This window comes from Artibeus jamaicensis, unplaced genomic scaffold, assembly GCF_021234435.1.
Source record: "Artibeus jamaicensis isolate MK-2021 breed Jamaican fruit bat unplaced genomic scaffold, CSHL_Jam_final contig_320, whole genome shotgun sequence".
In the NCBI taxonomy this organism is placed as follows: Eukaryota; Metazoa; Chordata; class Mammalia; order Chiroptera; family Phyllostomidae; genus Artibeus; species Artibeus jamaicensis.
Genome location: NW_026521753.1, coordinates 980362 through 1008328, shown reverse-complemented (window position 1 = coordinate 1008328; position 27967 = coordinate 980362). Strand labels below are relative to the sequence as shown.

Genomic DNA, 27967 nt, shown 5'->3' with positions numbered 1-27967 from the left:
GAAAAGTCTTACTGTTTGAGAAATTTCAGTCTTAGCGGTTGCTCGGAATCTTTGCTGATCCGCCATGTTCCTTGGTGGTCCTCCGGGGGCTGGGCTGGCTTCGTGTGTGATAGGTGAATCCAGTAGGGCTTCTCTGCTACTCGTACTGCAGAGAGGGTGCTGAGCAGGACCTGGAAGGGGCCAATCCACCTCGGCTCTAGACTTCCCCGGCGATGGTTAAGGACCCAGATCCATTGTCCCGGTTCAGGTGGAGCTGGCCATCGGGTTGTCTCAGCTGGAGGCTGGTGGCGTAGGACTTGTATCTCCTGTCGCACCTGTTGCAAAGCCTGGAGGGACTTAAGGAAGTTATGATTTGTGCTGGCTATTTCTTCACTGGAAAGTTTGGGGATAATGGGGACAGGTTGTCCAAACATTATCTCATAAGGGGTCCAGGATCCAGTATAAGGGGTGCATCTCACTCTAAAAAGGGCAAAAGGGAGTAGCTCTACCCAGTTGTCGCCAGTCTCCTCTTTTAGTTTTATTATGGTTTCCTTTAGAGTTCTATTCATCCTTTCTACTTGGCCTGAGCTCTGAGGCCTATAAATACAATGGAGCTTCCATTCTATTTTTAACCTAGCAGCTAGCTCTTGAGATACCTTCGAAACGAAAGCTGGGCCGTTGTCTCATCCCATGGCTAATGGAAGTCCGTATCTGGGGATAATTTCTGTCAGTAAGAGTTTGCACACAGTGGAGGCGGTTTCCCCTTTTGTGGGGAAAGCTTCCACCCATCCTGAATAGGTGTCTATTAGTACTAAGAGATACTTATACCCAGATTTTCCTCTTACCATTTCTGTAAAATCTATTTCCCATAGCTCACCTGGGCTTTTTCCTCTATATCTAACTAAGGGGGGGGGGAATTTCTTGTTCTGTGCATTGACCTTAGCACAGATCTGACACCTAGTAGTAACTGAATGAACGATTTCTCTTATCTTTGATCCTGAGTAATATTTTCTTTTTTTTTAATTTTAAATTTTTTTATTGATTATGCTGTTACAGTTGTTCTATTCCCCCCTTCATTCCCCTACACCCTACCCCCCATCCCCACCGTTATCCCCCCTTTAGTTTATGACCATGTGTCTCAATTCCTTTAGATTCTATATTTCCCATGCTATTCTTGCCCCCCATCTATTTTCTATCTACTGTCTATGCTACTTATTTTCTTTACCTTCTCCCCGCTTCTCCTCCTCCCACTCCCCTGTTGCTAACCATCCTTGAGATCTTCATTTCTATGTTTCCACTCCTGATCTAGCTGTCCTTTTAGTTTGCTTTCGTTTTAGGTGTGGTTGTTAACAACTGTGAGTTTGTTGTCCTTTCACTGTTCATGTTTCTTTAACTTCTTTTTCTTAGATAAGTCCCTTTAACATTTCATATAATAAGGGCTTGGTGATGATGAACTCCTTGAATTTGATCTTATCTGAGAAGCACCTTATCTGTCCTTCCATTCTAAATGAAAGTTTTGCTGGATAGAGCAATCTTGGTTGTAGGTCTTTAGATTTCATGACTTGGAATACCTCTTTCCAGCCCCTTCTTGCCTGTAAGGTCTCTTTTGATAAATCAGCTGACAGTCTGATGGGGACTCCTTTGTAGGTGACTGTCCCCTTAGCTCTTGCTGCTTCTAGGATTCTCTCCTTCATTTTAATCTTGGCTAATGTAATTATGATGTGCCTTGGTGTGTTTCTTCTTGGGTCCAACTTCTTTGGGACTCTCTGAGCTTCCTGGATTTCCTGGAAGTCTATTTCCTTTGCCAGATTGGGGAAATTCTCCTTTGTTATTTGTTCAAATAAGTTTTCCACTCGTGGCTGTGCCTTGCCCCCCTTCTGGTACCCCTATAATTCGGATGTTGGAGCGTTTAAAGATGTCCTGGAGGTTCCTAAGACTCTCCTCATTTCTTTGAATTCTTGCTTCTTGACTCTTTTCTGTTTGGCCATTATTTGCTTTCTTCTGGTCCACTCCATTGATTTGAGTCCCAGTTTCCTTTTCATTGCTATTGGTGTCCTGTGCAATTCCATTCATTTCAATTGGTTTCGCCTTCATATGTTTGTCTAATTTGTCGGTATAATCAACCAGTTTTGTGAGGATCCTGATCACCAGTGTTTTAAACTGTGCGTCTGAGAGTTTTGCTATTTCTTCATCGCTTAGATCTATAGGCTCTGGGGCTTTGAGATATTCTTGCGACATTTTTAGTCTGTTCTGGCCCTTTAAGTGTGAGAAGCGGTGCCTTGGCCTCCCAGGTCGCTGGGTTGTTACACTGTATGTGGGGGCGTGGTCAGAGTGGGGAAATGGCGACCCCCTCTGCTGTTTCTCACAGCTGGGTGAGGATTAGCATCTTATGTGGTTCACCTGGCCCGGGCCACTCAGAGTCGCTGGGTTATGACGCTGCATGTGGAGGTGGGGTCAGAGCAGGAAATGGCGTCGCCCTCCACTGCCACTTGCCATGGGGACCCGCCGGCCCGGGTCCAACCGCTCACTCCCTCGCCTGTCCGCCCGTGCACAAATGCACGATCACAGTCAACACGCAGCACCGCTCCCCCGCTGTCTCCCCCGTGGTCGCTCGCCTGGTGGCTCGCTCGGTCGCTCACTAGGTCGAACCCTGCACCTGGATTCCGCGCGTCTGGATTCCTCGCCTGAGTCCGGCTGACCGAGTCCTCCTGTGCAATCCCGCTTCACCAGCCACTGGTTTCGCCCCTTACCGGTCAGGCTGAAGAATTTGTTGTTAATGGACTTCTGAAAAGTTCAATTTTCCGTGTTCTGGCTATGTTTTCTATTGCTAATATTTAGTTGTCTCTAAACTTGGTTGTGTGAGAAGGCAGGGCACATCCACCTATGCCTCCATCTTGGCGGAAGTCCCTGATCCTGAGTAATATTTTCTTATCAATTGTTCTAATCGAGTCTGACCTAAATGGGTGCTAGAATGGAGATCTTGTACTACCGCCCATAGTACCCCTAGAGGTAGATGGATTTTGGAGCCAGGTAATATTATCCATTCAGCAGAGTCCTTAACCCCTCCAGCTTGAAGGCCTGCTTGCTCCTCATCAGGGTGTATCTGGGTTTGGATGGTAGCTCTGGCTTGGGCACTATTGAAAGTACCTTCTTTGTCTTGACGGCAGCTTCCCGCGCTGCCGCATCAGCTAGGTTGTTTCCCCGAATGATGGAGGACTCACCTTTCTGATGCCCTTTGCAGTGGATAATTGCTACCTTGCTAGGTAGCCAAATGGAGTCTAGCAAATCCAGGATCTCTTGTTTATTCTTAATTTCTTTACCTCCAGAAGTGAGGAGGCCCCTCTCCTTGTAGATGGCTCTGTGGACATGCGCAGTGGCGAAGGCATACCGGCTGTCGGTATAGATGTTGACCGTTTTCCCTTTTGCCAGTCTGAGGGCCTCAGTGAGGCCAATTAGCTGTGCTCGCTGAGCTGATGTCCCTGCCAGCAAAGCCTTTTGCCAGACTATTTCTTCCTCGGTGGTTACTGCGGCCCCTGCTAACCTCTCACCATTTAGGACATAGCTGCTTCCATCGGTAAAGAGGACTAAGTCAGGCTTTTCATAGGCCTGGTCACGCAGGTCGGGGCGTGAGCCAGTTTTAGTCTCTAATACCTGAGAACAGTTATGGACAATTGAGGAGTCGGGTACAGATAGCAGGGTCGCCGGGTTTAAGGCAGTCGTCTTTAGGAACTGGACAGCTGGAGGATTCAGCAGTTGGGCCTGATATTGAGTTAGCCTCGCATTAGAGAGCCACCTATCTGGGGGAGCCCGCGAAATTTGTTCTAAATAATGCTCTCCAATAACTTGGATATCTTGCCCTAAAGTCAATTTGGTAGCTTCCTTGACTAGCAAGGAGGTGGCTGCTAGTGCCCGCAGGCACGCCGGCCAGCCGGAGGCTACAGGGTCTAGTTTCCTGGAGAGGTAGGCCACGGGTCTTCTCCAGGGGCCTAATTCTTGACTTAGTACTCCTAGGGCTACCCCCTTCTTCTCAGCTATAAAGAGCTGGAATGGCTTAGTGGGGTCTGGGAGAGCAAGAGCGGGGGCAGTAGTTAAGGCCTCCTTTAAGGCCTGGAAGGCCTGTCTTTCCTTGTTAGTCCAAGTAAACGTCTCCTCGCTCCCTCTCGTTATTTCGTGGAGGGGCCTGGCTAGTTCTGCGAATCCTAGGATCCAGAGCCGACAGTATCCTACTGCCCCTAGGAATTCCCGTGCTTGCCTTTTCGATTTGGGCTCGGGGATCTGGAGGACTGTTTGGATGCGTTGATCAGAGAGAGCCCTCTGATCTTTACGCAAGTCATACCCTAGGTAACTTACGGTTTGTTGAACAATTTGGGCCTTTTTGGCAGAGAGTTGATACCCCATTCCTTCTAGTTCCTGTAGTAGCTCCTTGGTAGCGGCACGGCATTCCTGGTGGTCTGTTGTGGCAATCAGGAGGTCATCTACATACTGCAGGAGCACGATGGTAGGATGGCTGGCACGGAAGGGCTGCAAGTCTCGGCCTAGGGCTTCACTAAAAAGGGTAGGTGAGTTTTTGAACCCTTGTGGTAGACGCGTCCAGGTATACTGGCCTAATAGGCTGTTTTCTGCGTCGTTCCACTCAAAGGCAAACATATCCTGACTCTGCGGGGCTAAGGGAATGCAGAAAAAGGCATCCTTTAAGTCTAGTATGGAGTAAAAAGTGTACATTGGAGGCAACGAACTGAGTAAGGTGTAAGGGTTAGGCACAGTCGGGTGGATAGTTTCTACCTGCGAGTTTACTTCCCTCAGGTCCTGGACAGGGCGGTAATCCTGGGTCCCTGGCTTCTGGACGGGCAGCAAGGGAGTGTTCCACATAGACTGGCATTCTCGCAGGATGCCCGCCGACAGGAGGCGCTTCAGGTGCTGAGCAATACCCTGCTCTGCTTAGTGCGCGCTGGCACCGGGTATTGTCGGACCCGAATGGGGGTAGCTGTGGCCTTCAGCTGGACTACTACTGGTGGCTGATGAACAGCTAGTCCCGGGGGATTAGTCTCCGCCCAGACCCCCGGAACCTCAGCTAGTAAGTCCTCAGGGACCCCACCCTCTGCCTTACCTTCCTGGAGGGCGGCAAGTAGGTATTCTTCTGACAAGGGCACAGTGACTTCTAGCCTCAATCCTTCTTGAGAGGCCTCATTACTCTCCTGCTCCGAATCTCGCCTAAAGGTGATGGTGGCCTGTAGCTTCTGCAACAAGTCTCTCCCGAGCAGCGGATACGGACAGTCTGGAATTACTAGGAATGAGTGTGTGATGGTGCCCAACCCTAAATCGGTTACTCGAGCTGTGGTCCAAGGGTATGCCTCCTCCTTGCCTGTTGCCCCTACAGTTTTTGTAGTTGCCTTCTGGAGTTGTCCTTTGGGTTGCTTTAAAACTGAAAAGGTGGCTCCCGTGTCTATTAGGAAATTGACAGGTTTCCCTTCGACCTGTAGGGTGACCATTGCCTCCTGGGAGCCAACTGGGATGGAGCCCCGGCCCCGTCAGTCTAGAGTCTGGAGAAGGACAGGAGCCCCCGTCCTTTGCTGAGCTACCTTGGCTTGCAACTCTGGGCACTCACGCTTCCAATGTCCATTCTTCTTGCAGAAAGCACACTGGTTCTTGCCTATTGGCGCCCGTCGCTGTCCTAGTCCTGACTCCGTTTTCCCTCCACCCTTCGGGGCTGGGTTCTGGGCGGCAATTAAGATCTTGGCTACTTCCTTTGCCCTACCAATCTCAGGATCATCCCTATTGATGAAAACCTTTTGTGCTATCTCTAATAATTTGCTAATATTCTCCCCTTCGAATCCTTCTATTTTCTGTAACTTCTTCCTAATATCTGAAGCTGCCTGAGTTACAAAGGTTATATTGAGTAGTCTCCTGTTCTCGGGTGCCTGAGGGTCTAGTGGGGTATAACCGGTAGGCTTCAATAAGCCTCTCTAGGAAGGCGGCTGGTGATTCCTCCCTACCTTGGATTACTTCACTAACTTTACTAAAATTAGTAGGCTTCTTAGCTGCTGCCTTGAGCCCCCGTAGTAGAGCCCAGCGATACTGGAGTAGCGCCTCCCTTCCCCCGCTCGAATTAGGATCCCAATCTGGGGGTTGACTGGGAAGGACATCCTCTACCTCCCTCCTCCCTTCTGCGGTACCCCTCTCTTCTCCCGCCACAGCCTTGGCTGCTTCTCTCATAATTCGGTCCCTTTCCTCAGAGGTGAAAAGGGTCTGGAGTATCTGCTGGCAGTCATCCCAGGTTGGCTGGTGGGTCCTGAAAATGGTTTCTGAAAGGAAAATGAGGCCTTGGGGTTTTTCATAAAAAGGAGGATTCTGGAGTTTCCAATTATACAGGTCACTGGTTGAAAAAGGAACATAGACTAGTCGAGGTGGTGCCTGTGCTGGTGCATCTGGGCCAGGCGGCACCTCACGGAGAGGCAGAATGGCAGCGCCTCCCTGCTGAGGCAACCCATATGGTGTCCCGCCCCTGGTATGGGGCGGGCTCCTGAGGTCACCTCCCGTGGTGGAATCTGGTTGCGGAGGATTGTAGGGTGGCGCCGCAGTAGGCTCGATCAGGGGGTCCTCCGGGGCTTCAGAGAGAACTGGGTATAAACGAGGCTTTTCCTTAGCTGAACCCGGGACCAGGGCTCCCTGTGAACCTGGGACCAGGGTTCCGTGTCCCCTCGGGGGCAGGCTCTACTACCCCCCCTCGCCGCAACACAGACACTGCGCTGCATCCTCCTCCAGTCAGGCTGGCATGGCCGGATGTAACCTGGACGCTCGGTGGCTATGTCCACCCAAACGTCGATGTATACCATCTGGTCCGGATGAGGTACCTGGTATACTACTCTCTGTACTGCATATAAGATGGGAAGATCGAAGGTCCCCTCAGTGGGCCACCCTACGTTGAAGGTGGGCCATTCTAGTTCACTGAAGGTTCGCAGTACCTCAGGGTCGGGCGGTGGGCCCCCATAACCCCGGGCGCGCTTCTGAAAATCAGAAAAATTATTTAGGAGGCATTCAAGCGCGGTCTTGGGCGTAGACCCTCCCTGTCCCATCTTTGAATTGTGGTGGGAGACCTCGGTGATCTCCCAGAGTCCTAGGGCTACTAAAAGAGTTGTTAAGCCTAGAGGGAACACATATAATTTTAGACACAATTTCTGGACAAACAACAAAAGGCGCCCACACAGACACAAGTCCTTTCACGCAACCACAATATCGCTGCGCTGCGCAGCGCGAAAACCGAAACCAATTGCGACCCAGTCACAGGAGCCTAGCTCCGATTCCCGAGAGCGTCCTCTCCTTGGGAATCCCCCGGGGGGACTGCCGGTAGCGTCCCACCTACCCCCTCGGAGCTCAAGAGGTCTAGACCGTTTCCAAGATCGGGGTACCCCAGTTCTGCCGAAACTTACCGGCCCGGCGGTTGATGGTCTTCTGAGTGTATGTAGATCTCGGACGAGCCCCCAAATGTTGTAGACGATCAGTGGGTAACCGAATTGATAAAAATTTTAATGGCCAAAGATTTTCCTGCACAGGGGCGAACTTCCCCAACTGTGACCGGAGTCACGTAGCTACTCAGAGCTACAAAATGGAAGTCGCGCCTGGCTTACAGACTACTGGGTATTTATATTTTCTAGCAAGCAAGCAAAGGCATACAGAAGCAGAGGTGGCGGTTAGCTATTGGCTTATTTAAAAACGGCGAGGGTCCCTGATTGGTGGGTGCTGCTGCTGGTGGGCACTTTCTGGCGGGCCCAGGTTAGTTACCTTATTTGGCTAGAATTTTAAACCCAATTGTTCCCGGATGTTTGTTCATTACCCTGTTCCAGGAACTGCAGATTTAGGGTTGGGTAATGCCCTAGCTGTAATTTTCCTAGCTGGTTATAAAAGATAGCAAAGAAAATACCTGGTCTTTACACCATCTGTATTCTTTTTTTTTTTTAATTTTTTATTTATTTATCTTTAGAGGGGAAGGGAAGGAGAGAGGGAGAGAAACATCAATGTATGGTTGCCTTTTGTGCGTCCCCTGCTGGGAACTGGCCTGCAGGGAACCGGCCTGCAACCCCGGTCTGTGCCCTGACTGGGATTCGAACCGCGATTGTCTGGTTCGCAGGCCAGCGCTCAATCCCCATCTGTATTCTTTTTGTTCTAAATCTTTGTTTGCTTTATTAAAACTATATAAACAATTCTACAAAGAAATATATAATAGTCCAAAAGGAGAAAAAGGCCTCAGAACCCCTCCTTGAGTAGATCACAGGAGGAGAAAAATGATGAGGAAAGAAACCTCATTAATGCTCTGAATCCAAGAAAAGGGGGGACTTGTTTATTCCTACAAGAAGAATATTGTTATGCTAAAACAAGTACTAGTGTTGTTTAGCATAAAAGGGGGGAAAGGATGTGGGAAGCTCTGGAAAACCTTTGTTCACCCAAAACCCCAGGCCCCCTGGGAGAGAGATAAGGCCATCTGGGAAAAGCAAACAGCAGGATAGTCACAAGGACTGGGGCTAGCACCCCCTCTGATAGAACTAATTTTCACATTTAGCCTTTGTACTCTGCTTCTGCCTGGTAGATAGAACTAATTACCTCATTCCACTTCTGTATCCTGCTTTGCTACATAGACAGGAAACTCCATAGGCTATATAAACCCCAAGAATCCTTTCAGGGCTTAGAATTTGGATACTGAGTCCTATGGGCCTGTGCACGTTAATAAACCTCGTACTCCAGAATCCCTCAGTGTCTGGTTGCTTCGTTTTCCTATAACAACATGACTGCAGGGGTCCTCACTCTGCCCCAAACCACGTGGCCCTCTCCTCACCTGGGCAGTTATCCCCTCATGTTCCAGAGCCAATCTTTTCCAAGCTCTCACACAGGCGCTCCCACTCAGGAGCACAGCCCCTAGTTACATCTTGGGCAGAAGCCACTCCCTTCTCCCTGGCTCTAAACTTGACCACAGCTATTTAACATATCTATGAAACCAGTTAAAGGTTATAGATATGTTAAATAATCATTCCAGAGGTTAGCTGCAAAACTGTTGCTATGCAAAATAGCTCTCAGTGGCCCTGGCTCTATTTGTCTCTTCCCCCTGGGGGGGAGGTGGTGAGGACATCCTATATGTCTCTCCAATATTCCTATACACTTTCAATTCTGAACACCATTCCAAATCTTTTTTGGGGTCCCCCCTTGGCTGCACCCTGTATCATGGGGACTCAGGCTTTGTCAAAGCTGGGGGGCAAGAGTCCATTGCTCCTTATTACAGCCCCCCCCCCCAGTCCTTCCATGAAGACCTCCCAAGTGATCAAGTCTGGCTTAGGTTGCCCCCCCGCTGTGAGGGGTCTTACCCATCATTGACTTCCAACCAAGCTTTGGGGACAGGGAGAGGAACTGAGGCAGCATTTGCTACCAGAGACAAGCTTTGTCTCCTGTGGCTCGCATTCCAAAGGTCGTCTCTCGTCCTTAGCCACAAGGGGTAGAGATACAATTCCTAAAACCAGGCTGAGTGGTCTACTACAATCAGGGACACATCTTTGTGTTCATTGTACTTAGCCTTTGCTCTTGTTTCTGCTTAAATGTCTTTCATATGTTACTACCTGGTCTATTCAGTCATTTAAGACACAGAAGTCACTTGTTTTGACTCTGTCTGTACCTTACATACAAAGAATCACTCCTCTTCTGTGTTACTTTTTGATTTGCCTCAATTGTTGTCCTTACTTCTCAGAGTCGTTATTTATATGCTTGTGTCTGTCTTCCCTGGCAGATGGCTAAACTATTCCATATGCTATAGTGTGTATCCTGCATCCAGAAAATATTTATTGGCACCAATGATGAACTAGACAGTACACCAGGCATTGGGACACTACTGTGAATAAGGCCACCACATCCCAGACCACTTTGACTTTAGAATTAGGTGATGGGTACAGACAATTTAGTTATGCAGCTATAGCATTAGCAGAGTGTCTTAGCTTGAGTTTCCACAGAAGCAGACCCCAAGACAAGGATTTGGGTATAGTAAGCTTATTTGATGATCCCAGAAAATCCTGGCAAGTGAATAAGGGGGTAAGACAAGGAAGGGAAGGCGGCCAGCACATGGTGGGTTATCAAACAAGTTCTCACTGTAGACAGTCAGGGCACGGTTCTTCTGGGGGAATCTCTGACAGTCCTTGTAGAGCATGTCTTTTCAGAGTAATTCTGCCTGAAAGGCAGTAAGCTGGGGTATTTTTTTACTATGCCATCAGTCATTGGTGGAGAGCTACTGTGTGTGTGTGTGTGGGAGTGGAGGTGATTGTTTTTGCTCCAACACTTCCATCTGGAATGCACTGGCTCTGGCCAAAAGCTAGACTTAAGACTGTTAGATATCAGGCACAGGGAAGGCCCAATATTTATGGGTGGACCTCCTACCACTAATGCTACTATTGGGAGAAGCAGAACAGAATGAATCATAATTTCCAGGCATAATTTGTTCTCACCCAGATTTATGGGGAGGAATGAAATGTGAATAAATAAAAGGGGTGGGTTCCAGGAGAAGAAGTACCATGTGTAAAAGCACAGAGGCAAGAAAGAGCTGGGTGTGTAAGGGAATAGAATGAATTCAAGCATTTGCAAACCTGTTCTCAGGAGGTTCTGTGGATGGGGTTGAGAGAGAGCTGGAAATACACCCTGGAAGGCTCTGAGAGCCATGACATACGTTGGGAGCAAGACCCTTCTGACTATCAGGAGTTCTTGAGTAATGTAGATGAATGCCTGTGTGTCAAAGGATCTCAAACAATTTTTTGATGTCATGGGATCTATTGCATCACTAGATTCAAAATGAACATTTTGAATAGGGCTCAGAAAACAAAAGTTCCCCCTTACTATGGGCAATGCCTGCTGGAATTATTGCAGGAAAACCCACTAACCTGAGATTCTTCCCTTAACTCAAAAAGTGAAAGTCAGACCTGAGAGGGCCCCTCCCAGCTCTTTGGGAATGCTGAAACATGTGGGCATTCTCCCTCATAATGAAGTTCATGGGAAGAGCTTCGTGTCAACACTTCATGGATACCACATACCAAAGACAAATGTTTTAAAACAAAGAAAAGGACATGTGGAATGGGAAAGTGTCTACAACATTGCTGAATACTGCAAGGCAATGGGAACTGGGCCAACTTTTACCCTTAAATCCTTACTACATAAATTGGAATTTGAAAACTATTCCCAAGAAACAACCAGCCTAACCCTTAATGAATTTAGACTCTAACTCAGGATCAGTGGTAAAAGATATTTATAGTACTTAGAAAAAATGGTCAGCTTGTACGTACTCAAGAAATATATTGAAGTGAATGGGCATGGTGGTTATGATTTCTTAATGAAAACTGATCAAGTTGCCCTCTTTCATATTTCTTGCTCAAGGTCCCATCTTGAATCCATATTTGCACTGTGTAAGCTATCTGCTTTGAAAGCAGGCCAGGCAGTGTGGCATAGGGAGAAATGCCAACCCTGGAATTAGTCAGAAAACCTGGTTTTGAGGTCTGACTTGGTTTCTTAGGCCTCAGAAGCTTATTTAATTGTAGGCAAGTCATTTAGCCTATGTAAGACCCAGTTTTTATATCTCTAAAATGGGTACAAATCAATGTTTCCTTTGAATGACTGATATATATCTGACCTTGCACCTGTATATATCTGACAGAATGTCCAAAAGGGGGAAGTGTGGGGCAGAAGAAGCCTCATGGACTGTGGAATATGATAGACCTACCTTAAAACCTCTCTTGCCACCTGGCATTTGGGCAAGTTGCTGATATTCTCCCAGGTGCAGTTTAATTATTTACTTTTAAAATCTACCTTTGAAGTCTTTTTGAGGATCATATAAAATCATATATGCAAAGCACAAATCAAGTTCTCAGAAATGGTAGCTCCATGAATCTCTTTTAGGTAAATAAAGATGCAGGTGCTCAATAAATACAGTAACTGTCCAGACTCTCATTGATGTCTAGACTCTCATTGATGAGTCAATCTTAGCTGCAAACAACAATGTGCCCTCTAGTGAGTTTGAGTGGAAGGGGGTTCAGTAAAGGGAATTTGGATGTTCACAGACATATGGGAGGCCATTTAATTGGGTGTGGATGCTACATAGCCAGTTGCAGGGCAGCCAGAGGTACAAGAAAACCTCCTAACTGTCTCAGCAGGAAATCTGCTACCTTTCACTTGCCACCTATGACATTAGGGTCTAGATAGCTAAGGCCATGGTACATATACTCCATTTATGTGCATGGAGTCTGTACCTCACCTCATGTTGCTGTGGTCTGTGATAGATCACAAAGGGGGGAGTTAGCTGCAGGAGATGCTAGGAAATACAGAATTTGGCTTTCTGCATGTAAGCTAGAAAGAGATGGGATAGGAGTGGAGAGAGCTAACCTACATTCTACACCATCTGATCTTCCACTCTGGATAGTCCTATGGAAGAGGAATCATCTAAGTTTCAAATGTTTATTCTAGGGTCTTCTATCCAAAACTGCTAGCAAAAAGGATCTTTATTAGTTTTTTAAAATAATAATTATTTTCATCTCTGAATGTGAATGTGTAAGAATATTGCTTGAAAATATTTTTCTTCCTAGATATGTTTACTTTAAAAATAATAGAAAACATTTTATTATGAGTATTAACCTAATTCTTCTGGGGGAAGCTGCTTATCTAGAGAAGGAAAGCACCTCCAGAATACTGCCTATTTGGGGAACCCCTTAGAAATAGTTCTAACAAGAGCATTTGGTTAGGGCTCAGGGCTGATGGTCATTTTTCACTTTAAGAAAGAGATCCCACTTTTTCCATGTGATTCTGAGCTCTAACTTTCATTACCAGGGTGTTCCTCCTATCTCAGAAGGTTGCCCAGAAACAGAGCCTGAGGATTTGTGGGGAAGTGTTTAGTTTGGAAGTGTTTGGTTTGGAAATGTTTGTATCTAGCAGAACAAGAGTGAGTGGAATTGAAGAGTAAAGCAGAGCAAGCAAGGGTAGTACCTCAAGGACAGACCCAAGGGTAAGCACTAGCTCAGCCCTACAGGGAGTTATGGAGACTCTTCAGGTTCCACCTCAGAGCTGTCCTACAAGAACCTCAGGTATTGGATACAGGGGTGAGACCATTAAGAGTTGATGTGCATGGAAGTGTTAGGGTAACCAGACAGGCTGGAAATGACCTGCATGTTGCATATAATATGTGTGTGAATGTGTGTGAGCATGTATGAGCAGAAACTGTAATACTGTGAATGGCTACCACTGTGAAGATCCCCTTATGTGTGAGGCATGTAGAATTGATAATTCTTTCAACCCCATAAAACTGGGGCCAGTTTTACACATGGCTAACTGAGGTCAGGAAGGTAAAGTAATTTGTGCACAACTGGCAAATTATTTATTCTACTGCTAGTAAGTGGTGAGAGTTTGGGTTTATACTACAGCCTGTCCGACTCCATATGTATTCACTTAACCACTAAAATTTCCTCAGGTATGATGGTAGATGATTGATGATATAGATAGATAGACAGATAGATAGATAGATAGATAGATAGGCAGGCTAATCAATAGTCTAATAAATATAACCCTACACTTACACATGGGAATACAGATGTACATATATTAGAGGTCTTTGCACCTGTCTTTTTAAATTTTAATTTATTTTTTATTGATTATGCCATTACAGTTGTTCTATTCTCCCCTTCATTCCCCTCCACCCTACTCCCCCGTCCCCACCATTACCCCCCCTTTAGTTTATGACCATGTGTCTCAAGTTCTTTAGATTCTATATTTCCCATACTATTCTTGCCCCCCCCATCTATTTTCTATCTACTGTCTATGTTACTTATTTTCTGTACCTTCTCCCCACTTCTCCTCCTCCCACTCTCCTGTTGCTAACCCTCCTTGAGATTTTCATTTCTATGTTTCCACTCCTGATCTAGCTGTCCTTTTAGTTTGCTTTTGTTTTAGGTATGGTTGTTAATAACTGTGAGTTTGCTGTCCTTTCACTGTTCATGTTTTTTTTTAACTCTTTTTCTTAGATAAGTCCCTTTAACATTTCATATAATAAGAGCTTGGTGATGATGAACTCCTTGAATTTGGTTTTATCTGAGAAGCACTTTATCTGTCCTTCCATTCTAAATGAAAGCTTTGCTGGATAGAGCAATCTTGGTTGTAGGTCTTTGGTTTTCATGACTTGGAATACCTCTTTCCAGCCCCTTCTTGCCTGTAAGGTCTCTTTTGAGAAATCTGCTGACAGTCTGATGGGGACTCCTTTGTAGGTGACTGTCCCTTTAGCTCTTGCTGCTTCTAGGATTCTCTCCTTCATTTTAATCTTGGTTAATGTAATTATGATGTGCCTTGGTGTGTTCCTTCTTGGGTCCAACTTCTTTGGGACTCTCTGAGCTTCCTGGATTTCCTGGAAGTCTATTTCCTTTGCCAGATTGGGGAAATTCTCCTTTATTATTTGTTCAAATAAGTTTTCCACTGGTGGCTGTGCCTTTCCCCCTTCTGGTCCCCCTATAATTTGGATGTTGGAGCGTTTAAAGATGTCCTGGAAGTTCCTTAGCCTCTCGTCATTTTTTTTGAATTCTTGCTTCTTCACTCTTTTCTCTTTGGCCATTATTTGCTTTCTTTTGGTCCACTCCATTGATTTGAGTCCCAGTTTCCTTTTCATTGCTATTGGTTTCCTGTGCAATTCCATTCATTTCAATTAGTTTTGCCTTCATGTGTTTCTCTAATTTGTGGCTATAATCAACCAGTTCTGTGAGGATCCTGATCACCAGTGATTTAAATTGTGCATCTGAGAGTTTTGCTATTTATTCATCACTTAGATTTATAGGCTCTGGGGCTTTGAGATTTTCTTGAGCCATTTTTGGTCTGTTTGCACCGTTAAGTACGAGGAGTGGAGCCTTGGACTCCCAGGTCGCTGGGTTGTGACGCTGTATGTGGGGGATTGGTCAGAGTGGGGAAAATGGCAGCCCCCTCTGCTGTTTCACACTGTTGGGTGAGGAGCAGAACCTTAGGTGGTTCATCAGGGCCGGGCCACTCAGAGTCACTGGGTTATGATGCTGTATGTGGAGGCGGGGTCACAGCGGGGAAATGGCAGCGCCCTCCGCTGCTGCTTGCCTGCAGGGACCTGCTGCGTCCCCTCCAATCGCCCACTCCCTCACTTGTCTATCCACACACGAATGCGCGACCACAGTCTACCCGCAGCTCTGCTCCCTCGTTGTTTCCCCGAGGTCGCTCACTGGGTCTCTTGCTGGGTCTCTCACCAGGTTCAACCCTGCACCTGTTTTCCGCATGCCTGAGTCCATCTGACCGAGTTTTCCTGTGCTACCCCGCTCTACCAGCTGCTGGTTTCACCCCTATTACCAGTCAGGCTGAAGAATTTGTTGTTAACAGACTTCCAAAAAGTTCAATTTTCTGTGTTCTGACTATGTTTTCTGTTGCTAATATTTAGTTGTCTCTAAACTTGGTTGTGTGAGAAAGCACGGTATCTCCACCTATGCCTCCATCTTGGCGGAAGTTGCACCTGTCTTGACATTGGTGAAATAAAAATATCCCAGGAAAATAAATACCATTCCTTATTGCATCCATATTTATTGGAAGTGTTTTCTCTGTTGTTACACAGAGCTTTTGGTCATACAAACACAAATAAATCAAGCCCCAAACCCTGCCTATGTGTCTTTATCAGAAAATTAGACCATGTGCTGAGACCACATAATGGGAAATCTTGCAGGAATGTCAAAGGAGTGGACCAAAGATCAGCTGGGAGGGTTCAGACTGCACACCCATGATGGAGGAGGAAGGGTTCCATTGTTCACAGGAGAAAGCTTTCCAGGGTTCCGGGGAAAGTAGCCCCATTTTATAGACAACGGGAGCACCTCAAAGTTTGTGGTCCTATTTAGGAGCTACAGCAGAAGACATGGAAGCACTCACCAAAGTCTTGTGATTCTGCCACATGTTGAATAAAAGGGTTTTAAAAAAAGGGGTGGGTTCCCTCTTTTTCCTCTTATTCAGTACATTGTCAGGAACAAAGTGGCAGGAAAGATGAGTAGAGTCCCTGGTTGTGTAGGATGGATGCATACATTTGTGCCTTTGTGAACCTGCATGTGTGTATCCCTGGAGGTTGACATATAATTAGCTGCAGAAGTTCAGCCACATCCTTGAATTTAAAGAGGTGCCCAATCATGTGTCATGACCAAGCCTGGTGTTTTAGTGGTACTGGGTGCAGGTGAAGCACTGGTGCATGACATTTCTTGATTGATTGAGCTTGCCAAGTAATTGTCTTTGGGTTATTTATGCTAGCTTTTCTCTTTGATCTCAAGGTGAGTGAACATGAAATCTGAGCTGCTTATAGAAGTTAAGAGTCCAGAGGCAGAAAAAATTACACCAACTTTCAGATCAGATAAAAAAGGTATCCCGTTTCTTCAGGTCCCTTAAATTTTTGAAAGATGAAGGTTTCTGGTCAAGTGATGAATGGGAGAGGGCTCTCTGGGGAAGGACAGTGAGGTATCTAAGACAGAATAAGTTTGAGATAAGTGTGGCTTCATATTATATCATCATATCAATGGAACCATAACATATATGTGGGCTTTTGTGACTGGATTCTTTCGGTTAATATAATGTTTTTAAGGTTCATCCATGTTGTAGCAAGTATCAGTACTTTATTATTTTAATAATGTTCCATTGCATGGATATGTCATATTATATTTATACTTTTATCAAGTGATAAATATTTGGATTATTTCTAATTTTTAATATTATAATAGTGATGCTGCTATGAACATTCATGCACCTGTTTTTGTGTGGACATATTTTTTTTTTATTTTAGTCATGTACCTAGAATTAAAGTTCCTACACAATATTGTAATTTTGTTAAATTTTTGAGAAAATTCCTGCTATTTTTCTAAGTGGATGCTACATTTTGCATTTCCACTAGCCATGAAGAAAAGTTCCAGTGTCTATAGATCCTCACCAGTATTCATTATTGTATTTTAAAAAATCTATTGTATTAATTATGCTTTTACAGTTACCCCAGTTTTTATCACTTTCCTATCCTCCATCCAGTACTCCCATCCCCTCGAGAAATCACCCCTCCCCCATTAGTTCATGTCCATAAGCTATGCATATAAGTTCTTTGGCTTCTCCATTTTCTATACTATTCATAACCTACCCATCTATTTTGTATCTACAATTTATGTTTCTTATTCCCTGAGTTACAGAACAGAGGTCTGGGGGGTGCAATATTTGGCCCATCCGGAGTTGCCAAAAACTGTTATAAAACAACAGCCCACCTACTGGGCTTGTCTGTCCACTGCCAGAGGAAAGATGTCTCTCAACACCAGAGATTTGTGAAAAGGAAAGGAAAGGTGTATTTAAAGCTATACAGACTTAAAGTAGTGACCCAATGTCCCCATTAAAATATCAAAGTCCTTTAGGATACCCACAGACACCCGCAGCACTTTCTTCTCCCCCTGCCATAATCCAGGGTATGGTAACTCAGGAAAAGAACACATCTGTGTTTCAGGCCACTGGCAAAGTCAACTGTGTAACCATCCAGGCAGGATCTCTAATTACTCCAAAGCCATGTGGCACCTCCCCATGGTCTACTAGTTCTTTCACCCTTCTTTCAGGCAAAGTCTCTCCTGCTTCCCATGACACACAGCCAAGGGGATAACCCCAAAGCCATGTGCTACTCTTCTACCAAAACTGAAGGGGTCTGTACTCCGGTCAAAACTGCATGGATCTCCCCACAAAGCTGTGGAGAGGGTAGGGTCTCCACTCTGGCAAAGCTGAGTGGAGATTCTCTGCTAAAGCCAAATGGTGATTCTCTGTACCCTCAGCTACGAGGGTCCCCACTCTGTCCAAAAGCACGTGGCTTTCTCCCTTCACTGCCACAGCCACTAGGTTCCCTCTCTTTAAATGGCTGCCATGTCTGGGTTTTAAATTCCCGTGCCAGTCCTCCTTTACAGCCCCATTTCTGACTACTCCTACAATAGGTTACACTTACCAGCATTCCTGTATTATTCCAAGTTTACTGGGCTGCCATCATGGGTCTGGGCAGGTGTGGCCCCATGTCGTGGAGCCAATCATTTCCAAGCTCTCATGCAAGCACTGTAACTCAGGGGACCTGCCCCCAGTTACGTCTTGGGTGGAAGTCACTTCCATCCCTCTGGCTCAGAGCATGACCACAGCTATGTAACATATCTAGGCAGCCTGTTAAAGGTTATAGATATGTTAAATGATGATATCAGAGGTTAGCTGCAAATCCTTTGCTGTACAAAACAGCTCTCAATAGCCCTGCTCCAATTGTCCCTTCCCCAACTCACACCTGTGGTGGGGGAAAGGGGTGAGGACATCTTAATATTTCCTAGATACCTTGAGTTCTGGACCCTATTCCAAATCCCTTTTTGGGCCACCTCTTTGGCTGCACCCTGTTACACCTGCACCTTTCCCCTTTTTCTTTCCATTCCCACTCCCTACCGGTAACCCTGCAAATGATCTCCTTATCTATGATTCTATTCCTGTTATGGTTGTTTGCTTAGTTTGTTTTTAGATTCACTTGTTGCTATTTGTGAATTTGTTTCCCATTTAATATTCATAGTTTTGATCTTCTTTTTCTTAAATAAAAACCACTTCAACATTTCATGTAATAATGGCTTGGTGGTGATGAACTCCTTTAGTGTTACCTTGTCTGGGAAGCCTTTTATCTCTCCTTCCATTCTAAATGATCACTTTGCTGAATAAAATAACCTAGGTTGTAGGTCCCTGTTTTTCATCACTGTAAGCACTGTTTGCCAGTCACTTGTAGCCTGCAAATTTTCTTTTGAGCAATCAGCTGATAGTCTGTAACTCTCTGCTTTTCTCTTGCTGCTTTTGATTCTCACTGTATCTTCCACCTTTGGCATTTTAATTATAATGTGTCTTCATGGGGTTCTCTTTGGGTCCAACTTGTTTGGGATTTTCTGTGCTTCCTGGATTTGTATGTCTATTTCTTTTGCCAGATTGGGGAAGTTTTCTTGCATTATTTTTTCAAATCAGTTTTGAATGTATTGCTCTTCCTTTTCTCCTTCTGGTACCCCTATAATTCAGATGTTGGAGCATTTAAAGATGTCCTGGAGGTTCCTAAGCCTCTCCTCACTTTTTTGAATTCTTGTTTCTTCATCCTTTTTTGTTTTGTCTTTTTCTTCCTCCTTCTGGTCCACTTCTTTGATTTGAGTCCCAGTTTCCTTTCCATTACTATTGGTTTCCTGTGCATTTCCCTTCATTTCAATTAGTTTAGCCTTCATATGTTCCTCTAATTTGTGACTAAAATTAACCAGTTCTGTGAACATCCTGATCACCAGTGTTTTAAACTGTGCATTTGAAAGTTTGGCTATTTCTTTATCACTTGGATTTATGGGCTCTGGGGCTCTGAGTTGTTCTTGAGCCATGTTTTGATCTGTTTGTGCCTGTTATGTATTAGGATTGCAGCCTTGGTTGTTCTCCAGGGCAGGGCAACTCAGGTCACTGGTTTGTGACACTGTATGTGGGGGCGGGGTCAGAGAGGGAGAATGGCGGCCCCCTCTCCTGCTTCCCACCACTGGGGCCTGAAAGGTCTGTCTCACTGCTTGCTCCTTCATGGTTTTATCTGCTCTCCAATGTGTGACCATGGTCAGCCCTCAGTGAGTCCACCGCCTTGGGCCCTCAGTGGGTCTGCCCGCTACTCCATGCCTGAGATCCACCCATGGCTGCTGGAGCACCTGGGTTGCGCACCCGGGTGAGTCCAGTGGATCTTTCCTGCCCAACCCAGTTCTGCTGCTGGCTCTGCCCCTCTTACTGGTTTGGCTGAAGGGTTCGCTGTTCTCAGACTTCCATGTAGTTAAATTTTCTGTGATTTGGCTGCATTTTTGTTGCTAAAACTTTGTTCTTTTTAAACTTGGTTGTGAGAGAAAGTGCAGTGCTTCCACCTACGCCTCCATCTTGGCAGAAGTCCCCATTGTTTGGTTTTTGCTTTACTTTCTTTTTTTTAAAATCCACCTGAAGACATCCTTATTGATTTTAGAGAGAAGGAAAGAGAAGGAGAGAGAGAAAAATGAATGTGAGAAAAAAACATTAATTGGATGCCTCTTGCATGTGCCTTGACTGGGCAATGAACCAGCAACCCAGACATATACCCTGACCAGAATTGAACCCTTTAACACTTTGATTTATGGGACAACACTTCAACAAGTTGAGCCACACCAACCAGGGCTATCTTTCTACATTTTTATGCTATTTTTTGAAGCACAGATGTTTCAGTTTTGTGAAATCCAAATTATACATATGTTTTCCATTTGTGCGTTCAGTATCATATGAACAAACTGTTGCCTAATGCAGGGTCAAAATATGTACTCCTATATTTTCTTCAAAGAGTTTTATAATTTTAGCTCTTCTCTTTGGAACTTTAAGGTATTGTGTGTTCATTTTTGTATATGGTGTGAGGTAGGGGTTCTTCTTCATTCTTTTGTCTGTCAGTAACTATTTGTCCAAGTATCATATATTGAAAAGACTCTTCTTTTCCCTATGAGAAGCCTTGGAACCCTTGTTATAAATTGATTATTCACAAAAGTGAATGCTTTCCCCCTGAATTCTCAATTCTATTCTATTGATCAATATGTCTATCTTTATGCCAGTACCACACTGCCTTTATTGCTATAGCTTTGTAAAAAGTTTTGAAACAGCAAATGTGAGTTAACCAACTTTATTCTTTTCAAGACGGTTTTGGTTATCCTGGGGCCCTTTCATTTCCATAAGAATTTTAGTATTAACATGTCAGTTTTGCAAAGAAACCAACAGGGCCTTTGCTGGTGTGGTTCAGTGGAATAAGTGCTGGAGTGTGAACTCGATTTTTAGTCATGGTACATGCCAGGGCTTTGGGTCAGGTGCCCATTTGGGGGGGGTGCATGAGAGAAAACCACACATTGATGTTGCTATACCTTTCTTATTTCTTCCCTTTTCTTCTCTCTAACAATAAATAAAAGCCTTACTTTTCTATTTTATTTTTGTTCGAGTACAGTTGTCTGCAGTTTCCCCTTACCACTCCCCACCCACCTGAGCCATCCCCACCTCTCTCCCCTGATTCTACTGCCCCTTGGTTTTGTCCATGTGTCCTTTACAGTTGTTCCTGAAAATCCTTCTCCCCTTCCCCCCCCATTATTCTATCTGACCCTCCCTCTGGTTACTTTCAGACTGTTCTTAATTTCAATGTCTCTGGTTATTTTTGCTTGCTGGTTTGTTTTGTTTATTAGGTTCCAGAGAAATTACATATGAAATCATATGGTATTTGTCTTTCATTGCTTGGCTTATTTCACTTAGCCTAATACTCTCCAGTTCCATCCCTGTTGTTGAAAAGGGCAGGAGCACATTTATTTGTTCTGTGTAGTATTCCATCATGTAAATGTAACATAGTTTTTTGCTCCATTTATTTACTAATGGGCACTTAGATTGCTTCCAGCACTTGAATATTGTAAATTGTGTTGCTATGAACATTGGTGTGCATCAGTCCTTATGGATTGGTGCTTCAGGATTCTTAGGGTATACTCCAAGTAAGGGAACTACCAGATCAAAAGGCAGTTATACTTTTAGTTTTTTGAGGAAATTCTATACTATTTTCTTCCGTGCCTGAACCAGTCTGCATGTTCATTAACAGTGCACTAGAGTTCCCTTTTCTCCACATCCTCTCCAACACTTTTTGTTTGTTGACTTCTTTATGATGGCCATTCTCACTGGTGTGAAGTGTTATCACACTATGGTTTTAACTTGCAAATCTCTAACGGCTATCTTTACTGAGCATCTTTTCATATGTCTCTGGGTCCTCTGTATGTCCTCCTAGGAGAAGTGTCTGTTCAGATATTTTGCCCATTTTTTAATTGGGTTGTTTGTCTTTCTGGAGTGGACTCCTGTGAGTTCTTTATATTTTTTGGAGATCTAACCTTTACCCCAGGTATCATTGGCAAATATGTTTTCCCATAAAGTTGATTCTTTTTTTTATTTTAATATTGTTTTCTTTAGCCATGCAGAAGCTTTTCATTTCGATGAGTTTCTATTTGTTTATTCTTTTCTTTAAGTCCCATGCTCTAAGGGACATATCGGTGAAAATATTGCTGCATGAAACAGCTGAGATTTTCTTGCCTATATTTTCCTCTAGGACTTCTATGATGTCACAACTTTTATTTAAGTCTTTATCCATCTTAAATTTATTTTTTTGTATGGTGTAAGTTGCTGATCGAGTTTCTTTACTTTGCATGTAGCTTTCCAGATCTTCCAACACCATTTGTTGAAGAAGCTATTTTTACTTCATTTTATGCTTCTGCTCCCTTTGTCATATATTAATTAACCATAGAGACTTGAGTTTATTTCTGGGCTCTCTATTCTGTTCCATTGGTCTATGTGTCTGTTCTTATGCCAGTACCAGACTTGTTTTGATTACAGTGGTCTTGTAATACAGTTTGATATCAGATACTGTTATCCCTCCTACTTTGCTCTTCTTTTTCAAAATTCCTGTAGCTATTCAAGACTGTTAATGGATCCATATAAATTTTTGAAATATTTGTTCTATATCTGTGAAATATGTCATGGTATTTCAATAGGTGTTGTGCTGAATCTATAAATTGCTTTGGGTAATATAGACATTTTGATGATGTTAATTCTTCCAATCCATGAACATACTATATGCTTTCATTTGTTTGTGTCTTCCCTAATTTCTTTCTTCAGTGTTGTGTAGTTTTCTTAGTACAGGTCTTTTACCTCCTTGGTAAGTTTTACTCCTAGGTACTTTATTATTCTTGTTGCTATATCAAATGGGATTGTTTTCCTGATTTCTGTTTCTGATATTTCATTGTTGGTGTACAAAAATGCCTTTCATTTCTGACTATTGACTTTGTATACAGCTGTTTTGTCATATTCATTTATTAGCTCGAGTAATTTTTTGGTGGAGTCTGTAGGATTATTTGTGTACACTGTCATGTCATCTGAAAACAATGACAGTTTTGTTTCCTCCTTTCCAATTTGGATGCTTTTTTTTTCTTGTCTGATTGCTGTAGCTAGGACTCCCAATATTGAATTGAATAGGAGTGGTGAAAGTGGACACCCTTGTCTTGCTCCTGATCTTGGAGGGAAAACTTAGTTTTTGTGCATTGAGTATAATTTTACCCACAGGTTTCTCATATATGGCTTTTTTTTTAGTTATGTTCCCTTGGCTTCCACTTTCATGAGTGATTTTGTCATGGGTGTTGTGCTTATCAAATGCTTTATCAGCATCTATTGATACAATCTGTGAATTATATCATTTATTTTGTTTATGTGGTATATTACACTTATTTTAAAATAATTTGTATTATTTTTATTTTTGTATATCAATCAACATTATACCTATTTTTGACAGATTGGTGTTTGGTGTGTGTTGAAGTTTACTAACTAGTTTGTATGTGCTGTGGGAGAAAGAAAGTTGAAAATAGCTGCTTTAAATCAATGACTTCTAAATCATTGTCTCTTGCTTACTTCTTTTCTTTTACTACCTCTCTTTTTCCTTCGTTTTTAAAATTTTATTTTTGTTCTTTCTCTCTGCTGCATAGAATTCCATTGTGTATATGTACCACAATTTTTTGATCCACTCATTTACTGATGGGCACCTAGGTTGCTTCCAACTCTTGGCTATTGTAAATTGTGCTGCTATGAACATTGTGGTGCATAGGTTCTTTGAAATTGATGTTTTAGGGTTCTTAGGATATAATTCTAGCTACCCTTTGCAACAACATGGATGGAACTGGAAAGCATTATGCTGAGTGAAATAAGCCAGGGGGTTGAAAGACAAGTACCATATGATCTCACCTTTAACAGGAACCAAAACAACAAAACAAAGAAGCAAGCAAAATAAAAACAAGGACACTGAAATAGAGAACAAGGGTACAGTACCAGAGGGGAGAGGGGAGAGAATTTAAGGGGAAAAATGGGAGGGATTTAGAGGAACAAGTATAAAGGACACAGGGACAATAACTAAGGGGGTGGAAATGGGAAGGAGGTGGGGAGCATGGGGAGGGGTGGGCTGGGCTGGGAGAAATAGACAGAAAACTGTACTTGAAAAATAACTAAATAAAATTTAAAAATTTTTATTGTTGTTTAAGTACAGTTGTCTCCATTTTCCCCACCACTCTCCCCAGCTCAGTTATCCCCACCTCCCACCCTCCATCTTCACCTCTTTGTCTTTGTCCATGTGTCCTTTATACTTGTCACTTGTTACCTTCCCCTCCCCACCATTATCCCCTCCCACCAGTACTCTGGTTGTGGAGAAAGGTGTACATTTATTGATTTCCAGATATTATACCATCCTTGAAGCCCTGTGATGAATACCACTTGATCATGGTGCATGATCTTTTCAATGTATTTCTGGATCTGGATGTTAATATTTTTAGAGGATTATAGCATTCTGTTCATCTGCAACATTGCCTATAGTTTTCTTTGTTGTGTCTTTACCTAGTTTTGGAATTAGGAAAACAGTGGCCTCAGAAAAAAAGTTTGGGAGTTTTCTCTCTTCCTGAAATTTTTGGAATAGTTTCAGCAGGATAAAAGTTAGCTCTTCTCTGAAAATATGTTAGTATTCACCTGTGAAGCCATCCTGTTCAGGGCATTTATGTGATGAGAATTTTTATATTACTACTTCAATTTCACTATCCATTATAAGTCTGTTTAGGATTTCTACTTCTTCTTAATGAAGTTTTAGAAGATTACAGTTTCAAGAAATTTGGCCATTTCATCCAGGTTGTCCAATTTCTTGTCATATAGTTGTACATAGTAATTTCTTACAACCCATTTTATTTCTTTGGTATTGGTTGTAATTTCTCCTCTTTTATTTCTCATGTCATTTATTTTTGTCCTCTTTCATTTTTTATTGATGAGTTTGTTTAGTCTTGCCAATTTTGTTTATGTTTTCAAAGACCCAGGTCCTGGATTTGTCAATCCTTTGAATTGTTCTTTTAGTCTCCATGTCATTTAATTCTGCTCTGATCTTAATTATTTCCTTCATTTCACTAACTCTGGGCTTTATTTTTTGTTCTTTTAGTTCTGATAGATGCAGAGTTAACTTGTTTATTTAAAAATTTTCTGTCTTTTTTAGGTAGGCCTATATTGTTGTGAACTTTCTTCTCAAGATTGCCTTTTCTGTGTCCTATAGGTTTTGGGCTATTGTGTGTTCATTTTCATTTGTTTCTGCAGATTTTTGATTCATTTCTTCATTTCATTGCTATCCTGTTCATTATTTAATAGCATGTTATTCAATCTCAATGTTTTTAAATTAGTATTCTCCTTTAGGTTGGTTTATAGTCTCAAGCAATTGTGATCTGAGAAGATGCCTGATATGATTTTAATTTTGTTGTTATTTGTTGAGGCATGTTTTGTGCCCCACCATGTGGTATATCATTGAAAATGTTCCATGTGCATTTGAAAGAATGTATATTTTGCTTCTTTGGGGTTAATGGTTTTGTATATATCAGTTAAGTTCTTTTGATATAAAATGCTATTCAGTGCCACAATGTCCTTGTTAATTCTTTGGACTATCTGTCCTTATTGACAGCAGGGAGTTAAAATCCCCTACTATGAGTGTGTTCCTGTTGATGCTTTTCTTGAAGTCCTCCAAGGTTTTCCCTATATATTTGGGAGTTCTTATTTTGAATGAATATATGTTTATAATGGTTATATACTCTTGAAGTATTTTTCCTTTAGTATTATAGAAGGTTTTTTTAATCTCCTTGTATGGCCCTTGTTTTGAAATCTATTTTTCTACTTATTTTTGATATAAGTATTGCAACCCAAACTTTTTTAATTATCATTTTTTTATTGTTGTTTAAATACAATTGTCTCTATTTTTCCACCAGAATATTCTCTTGCTCCACCCACCGCAACCTCCCATCCTCAATCTTTCCCTCTGGTTACTTTGGCTGGTTACCTCATGTACTTTGACTTTGTCCATGGGTCCTTGATAAATGTTCCTTTAATATCCTTTCTCTTCTTTCCTCTGTTACCTCCCTCCCACCTTGACCACCCCTCCTGATTACTGTCAGTTGGTTCTTTATTTCAATGTCTCTGATCATATTTTGCTTGCTTGTTTGTCTTTTTCATTAGTTTCCACTTATAGGTGAGATCATTTGGTATTTGTCTTTCATTGCCTGGCTTACTTCACTTACCATAATGCTCCCCAGTTCCATGCAAGCTGTTGTGAAGGATAAGAGGTCTTTCTTTCTTAATGCTGCATAGTAGTCCACTGTATACATATACCACAGCTTTTTGATGCACTCATTTACTGATGGGCACCTGAGCTGCTTCCATCACCTGGCTATTGTAAATTTTGCTGCTATAAATATTGGAGTGCATGGGTTCCTTTGGATTGGTGTTTCAGGACCCAGCAGTAGTATTGCTTGGTTAAAAGAAAGTTTCATTTTTACTTTTTGGAGAAATTCCACACTGTTTTCCACAGTGGCTGAACCAGCCTGCATCCCCACCAACAATATACTAGGGTTCTCTTTTCTCCATAACCTTGTCAGTACTTGCTGTTTATTGATTTGTTTATGATGGCCATTCTGACTGGTGCATAGTGGCATCTCATTGTGGTTTTCATCTGCATCTCTCTGATGGCTAGTGAAGTTGAGCATCTCTGGGCCCTCTGTATGTCTTTTTGGGAGAAGTGTCCAGGTCATTTGCCCATTTTTAAATTGGATTGTTTGTCTTCATGGAGTAGAGTTGTGTGAGTTCTTTATATATTTTAAAAAATCAAACCCTTCTCTGTGGTATAATTGGGAAATACAATTTTCCATATGCTTGGTTCCATTTTCATGTGGCTGATGTTTTCTTCAGCCATGCAGAAGCTTTTTAATTTAATGAAGTCCCTTTTGTTTATTCTTTCCTTTACATCCCTACTTCTAGGGGTCATATAGGTGAAAATATTGCTGCATGGAGTGTCTGAGATTCCTAGCTATGTTCTCCTTTTGGAGTTTTATGGTGTCATGACTGACATTTAAGTCTTTTTTTTTTTTTTTAGGTCTTTCCTGAAGATCCCTATTTTTTTAACTTTTTTTTTATTATGCCATTACATTTGTTCTATTTCCCCTCCTCCATTCCCCTCCACCCTGCACACCCCTCCGCCACCATTCTCCACCCTTTAGTTCATGAACACGTGTCTCAAGTTCTTTAGATTCTATATTTCCTCTACTATTCTTACCCTCCCCCTATCTAATTTCTATCTACTGTCTATGCTATTTATTTTCTGTACCTTCTCCGCCCTTCTCCTCCTCCCACTCCCCTGTTGCTAACCCTCCATGTGATCTTCATTTCTATGCTTCACTCCTGATCTAGCTGTCCTCTTAATGTGCTTTGTTTTTGGTGTGGTTGTTAATAACTGTGAGTTTGTTGTCCTTTCACTGTTCATGTTTCTTTAACTTCTTTTCTTAGATAAGTCCCTTTAACATTTCATATAGTAAGGGCTTGGTGATGATGAACTCCTTGAATTTGATCTTATCTGAGAAGCACTTTATCTGCCCTTCTATTCTAAATGAAAGCTTTGCTGGATACAGCAATCTTGGTTGTAGGCCTTTGGATTTCATGACTTGGAATACTTCTTTCCATCCCCTTCTTGCCTGTAATGTCTCTTTTGAAAAATCAGCTGACAGTCTGATGGGCACTCCTTTGTAGGTGACTGTCCCCTTAGCTCTTGCTGCTTCTAGAATTCTCTCTTTCATTTTAATCTTGGCTAATGTAATGATGATGTGCCTTGGTGTGTTTCTTCTTGGGTCCAACTTCTTTGGGACTCTCTGAGCTTCCTGGATTTCCTAGAAGTCTATTTCCTTTGCCAGATTGGGGAAATTCTCCTTTATTATTTGTTCAAATAAGTGTTCCACTCGTGGGTGTTCCTCTTCCCCTTCTGGTACCCCTATAATTCAAATGTTGGAATGTTTAAAGATGTCCTGGAGGTTCCTAAGCCTCTCCTCATTTG

General features: G+C 43.0%; 1 protein-coding gene across 1 annotated transcript; it reads right to left on the bottom strand.

Annotated features, from left to right (window-relative positions):
• Nucleotides 1-8: 8 nt before the first annotated feature.
• On the bottom strand, nucleotides 9-7052 carry LOC128627126 (uncharacterized). Its single transcript, XM_053663527.1, has 3 exons — nucleotides 6698-7052; nucleotides 6130-6653; nucleotides 9-326 (listed from the first exon to the last, which is right to left on the bottom strand). The coding sequence occupies exons 1-3, from the start codon at nucleotides 7050-7052 to the stop codon at nucleotides 9-11; spliced, it is 1197 nt and encodes a 398-aa protein (XP_053519502.1).
• Nucleotides 7053-27967: the final 20915 nt, after the last annotated feature.

Bases quoted from the DNA above. Each gene is read 5' to 3' on its own strand.
- LOC128627126 (XM_053663527.1), bottom strand. From the start codon at position 7,052: ATGGGACAGGGAGGGTCTACGCCCAAGACCGCGCTTGAATGCCTCCTA. The intron at 6,654-6,697 runs GTAGTAGAGCCT...CCCTGGTCCCAG, and splicing joins CTGTGTTGCGGCGAGGGGGG to GTTCACAGGGAGCCCTGGTC. The intron at 327-6,129 runs GTAGAGGATGTC...AAGTCCCTCCAG, and splicing joins CCGCAGAAGGGAGGAGGGAG to GCTTTGCAACAGGTGCGACA.